General features: G+C 39.0%; 1 protein-coding gene across 1 annotated transcript; it reads left to right on the forward strand.

The window, feature by feature from the left end:
* The first annotated feature begins 1,844 nt into the window (after positions 1-1,844).
* On the forward strand, positions 1,845-3,783 carry LOC132481424 (heat shock cognate 71 kDa protein-like). The gene is given in 2 exon segments (XM_060086254.1): positions 1,845-2,656; positions 2,658-3,783. Coding segments are annotated over 2 exon segments (1,938 nt in total).
* Positions 3,784-4,459: the final 676 nt, after the last annotated feature.

Raw genomic sequence — 4,459 nt, forward strand, 5'->3', positions numbered from 1 at the left:
AGTTGAGCAGAAAGCTGATCTTCCATCCACCACGTGGTGGCAGCAGACAGTGCTTCCAACTCCCTTACCATGGTAGTCACAAGGGAATCCACCAGGGAGCTTGGACGCCACACCAGCCAGCAACAACAAGACTTACGGAGGTGAGGCAGGCTAGTTGGCAGTCTGCTTTCTCAATCTCCCCTGTTTCAGCAGGGTACCAAAGGGAGATGAGTCTCCACCTACATTCAGCAACAATGAAAGTGAATAAAGTGGTTTTACAAGGGACTAGTTTGAACTCCATTCTATGCACCCCACTCTGTCAGCAGAGCCCAGTTGGGAGCTGAACCTTCATTACCATCCAGCATCAACAAGGTGTATCAGGCTGCGAGATGTGGTCTAAGTGATATAATTCTTCCACTACTATTATTTCTGGTTTAGGCAAGGGGACAGAGCTTACAACTCACACGTTTTCAGTGAGGTGGTGTGAGTCAGCACTACCCATTTTTACGGGGTTGTAACAGTAGAGCGCAGAAGGTAACAATTTCTATCCCCTCCCCCGATCTGTGTGCTACATCTAACTAGGATGACTCCCTGCTAAAAAGATTAAACAAAATCCTAAGTCTCAAAACAAAATACCCAAAATGCCTAGGATACAATAGAAATCATTCATTTTATTAAGAACCAGGACAATCACAACTTGAACAAGAAAAGAAAGGCAAGAAATGTCAATACTTACATGACAGATGTTGGAATTATCTGACAAGGATTTTAATTCATCTTTCCAAAAAAGTGTTTTCTGTGAGCAATCAGGAACACATTTGAAACCAATTAAAAAAAAGAGAAATTTCAGCAAAGAAATAGAAAATATAAAAATACCAAAGGTAAATTATAAAAATAGAAAATAAGGTAACTGAATTTGAAAAAAATCATCAGATGGGATTAATGGTAGATTGGAAATGACAGAGCATAAAATCAGTGAATTTAAGGACAGATCAATAGAATTTACCCAATGTTAATAACAGAGAAAAAACAAACTGAGAATAAAAAGAGTCTAGAGGACCTATGGGAATACAATGAAAGAGGTAACAGTAATATCATCAGCATCAGAGAATGGAATAAAAATATTCAAAGAACAAATGGCTGAAAACTTCTTTAATTTAGCAAAAATCATAAACATAGAGACCCAAGAAGCTTAGAAAACCCTAAATAGGATAAACTTAAATAAATATATGCCAAGACATATCAGAATTAAATTCTGAAAGCCAAAGATAAACATATATATATATATATATATATATATATATATATATATATATATATATATATATATATATATATATATATATATATAGAAAAAAACCCGAGAGAAATAATGCATTACCTATATGGAAACACAAATTCTATTGACAACAGATTTCTCATGTAAAATCATGAAGGCCAGAAAGAAGTGGCACAATATTTCTCAAGTACTGAAATAAAAGAACTGTCAACGGTAAATTTTATATCTAGCAAAATATCCTTCAGGAATGTAAGGGAATTTAAAAACAAAAACAAAAACAAAATCAAGCAAAGAAAGAAACAAAAAAAACCCTAAACCTACAACTACCTTATTATGCAGCAAATGCATTATTAGGCATTTATCTCAGATAAATGAAAGCATTACACAAATGTTTATAGCAGCTTCATCTGTAGTAGCTCCAAACTGAAAACTACCAAAATATATTTCAATAGGTGAGTAGTTAAATAAACTGTGGTACATGGTACATCCATACTCAACAATAGATGGGGATCTCGTTGAATGTGGCGGCAACTCTATAGGTTGCTGTTTTCTCCTTCAGTGGACTTGGGCCTGCACTCCAGGAACCATGTCTAAGGGACTTGCAGTTGGCATTGACCTTGGCACCACCCATTCTTGTGTGGGTGTTTTCCAGCATGGAAAGGTGGACATAATTGTCATTGATCAGAGGAACTGAACTACCCCAAGCTATGTCGCCTTTAATGATACTGAACGATTGATCGGTGATGCTGCAAAGAACCAAGTTGCAATGAATCCCACCAACAAGATTTTCGATGCCAAATGCCTCATTGGACGAAGATTTGATGATGCTGTTGTCCATTCTGATATGAAGCATTGGCCCTTCATGGTGGTGAATGATGAAGGCAGGCCTAAGGTTCAAGTAGAATACAAGGAAGACACAAAAAGTTTTTATCCAGAGGAGGTGTCATCCATGGTTTTGACAAAGATGAAGGAAATAGCAGAAGCCTACCTTGGGAAGACTGTAACCAATGCTGTTGTCACAGTACCCGCTTACTTTAATGATTCTCAGCGTCAGGCTACCAAAGATGCTGGAACTATTGCTGGGCTCAATGTACTTAGAATTTTCAATGAACCAACTGCTGCTGCTATTGCCTATGGCTTAGACCAAAAGGTTGGAGCAGAAAGAAATGTGCTGATCTTTGATTTATGTGGTGGCACTTTTGATGTGTCAATCCTCACTATTGAGGATGGAATCTTTGAGGTCAAATCTACAGCTGTAGATAGCCACTTAGGTGGAGAAGACTTTGACAACCAGATGGTCAACCATTTTATTGCAGAATTCAAGCACAAACACAAGAAGGACATCAGTGAGAACAAGAGGGCTGTCCGTCGCCTTCGTACTGCTTGTGAATGTGCTAAGTGCACTCTCTTCCAGCACCCAGGCCAGTATTGAGATTGTTTCCCTCTATGAAGGAATCGACTTCTATATCTCAATTACCTGTGCCCGATTTGAAGAACTGAATGCTTACCTGTTCCATGGCACACTGGACGCTGTGAAGAGAGCCCTTTGGGATGTCAAGCTAGACAAGTCTCAGATCCATGATATTATCCTGATGGGTGGTTCAACCCACATCCCCAAGATTCAGAAACTTCTACAGGACTTCTTCAATGGGAAAGAACTTAATAAGAGCATCAACGCTGATGAGGCTTTTGCTTATGGTGCAGCTCTCCAGGCAGCCATTTTATCTGGAGACAAATCTGAAAATGTTCAAAACTTGCTGCTGTTGGAAGTCACTCCTCTTTCCCTTGGAACTGAAACTGCTGGTGGAGTCATGACTGTCCTCATCAAGCACAACACCACCATTCCCACCAAGCAGATGCAGACCTTCACAACCTACTCGGACAACCAGCCCAGTGTACTCATTCAGGTTTATGAAAGTGAGCATGCCATGACCAAGGATAACAACCTGCTTGGCAAGTTTGAACTCACAGGCATACCTCCTGCCCCCCGTGGTGTTCCTCAGATTGAAGTCACTTTTGATATTGATGCCAATGTCATCCTCAATGTCTCTGTTGTGGATAAGAGCACAGGAAAAGAGAACAAGATTACCATCACTAATGACAAGGGCCGTTTGAGCAAGGAAGACATTGAACGCATGGTTCAGGAAGCAGAGAAGTATAAAACTGAAAATGAGAAGCAGTGGAATAAGGTGTCTTCAAGGAATTATCTTGAATCCTATGCTTTCAACATGAAAGCTACTGTTGAGGATGAGAAACTTCAAGGCAAGATTAATGATGAGGACAAACAGAAGATTCTTGATAAGTGTAATGAAATAATCAACTGGCTTGATAAGAACCAGACTGCAGAGAAGGAAGAATTTGAACATCAGCAGAAGGAGCTGGAAAAAGTCTGCAACCCCATCATTACCAAGCTGTACCAGAGTGCAGGAGGCATGCCAGGAGGAATGCATGGGGTCTTCCCTCGTGGTGGAGCTCCTCCGTCTGGTGGTGCCTCCTCTGGGCCTACCATTGAAGAGATTGATTAAGCCAGCCTAGCATAGGCTTAGCATTGTTCCACACAACATTGAAGGACCCAAATTTGTAGCAAATTCCATAGCAGTTTTAAAGTTGAGCTGCTGTAGTAAACTGGGCATTCTTGATACTTGAACATGGAAAGTGTGAACAGGGAAAGGAAATAACATTGCACTTTACAAGCACTGTATTGTAAGTGAAAAATGCAATGTCTTAAATAAAACTGTATGTAAAATTGGCAAAACAAAACAAAACAAAACAAGACAAAAACAATAGATGGGGACAAAATTATTGATACATACAAGAACTTGACTGGATCTTAAAGACATTATGCTGTGTGAAAGATCACAGTGCCAATAGATTACATACTGTATCATTCAATTTGTATAACATTTTCAAAGTGCAAAAGTGTAGAGTTTGAGAACAGATTAGTGATTGCCTGTTGTTAGAGATGGGGAGGAGGAGTGGCTGCATTTATAAAAGGACAACAGTACAAAAGATCCTTAAAGTGATAGTACTATTAATACTGTTAATATGGTGGTAGTTACAAAACGTTACACTTGTGATAAAATTCCATAGAATTATACAAACAGAAATTAGAGCACATAAAACTGATGAGCTCTAAATAAGGTCAGTGGATTGTAACAATATTGGTTTCCTGGTTTTGCTATTGCATTATAGTTTTGTAAG

This window comes from Mesoplodon densirostris, chromosome X (assembly GCF_025265405.1).
Source record: "Mesoplodon densirostris isolate mMesDen1 chromosome X, mMesDen1 primary haplotype, whole genome shotgun sequence".
Taxonomy (NCBI): domain Eukaryota; kingdom Metazoa; phylum Chordata; class Mammalia; order Artiodactyla; family Ziphiidae; genus Mesoplodon; species Mesoplodon densirostris.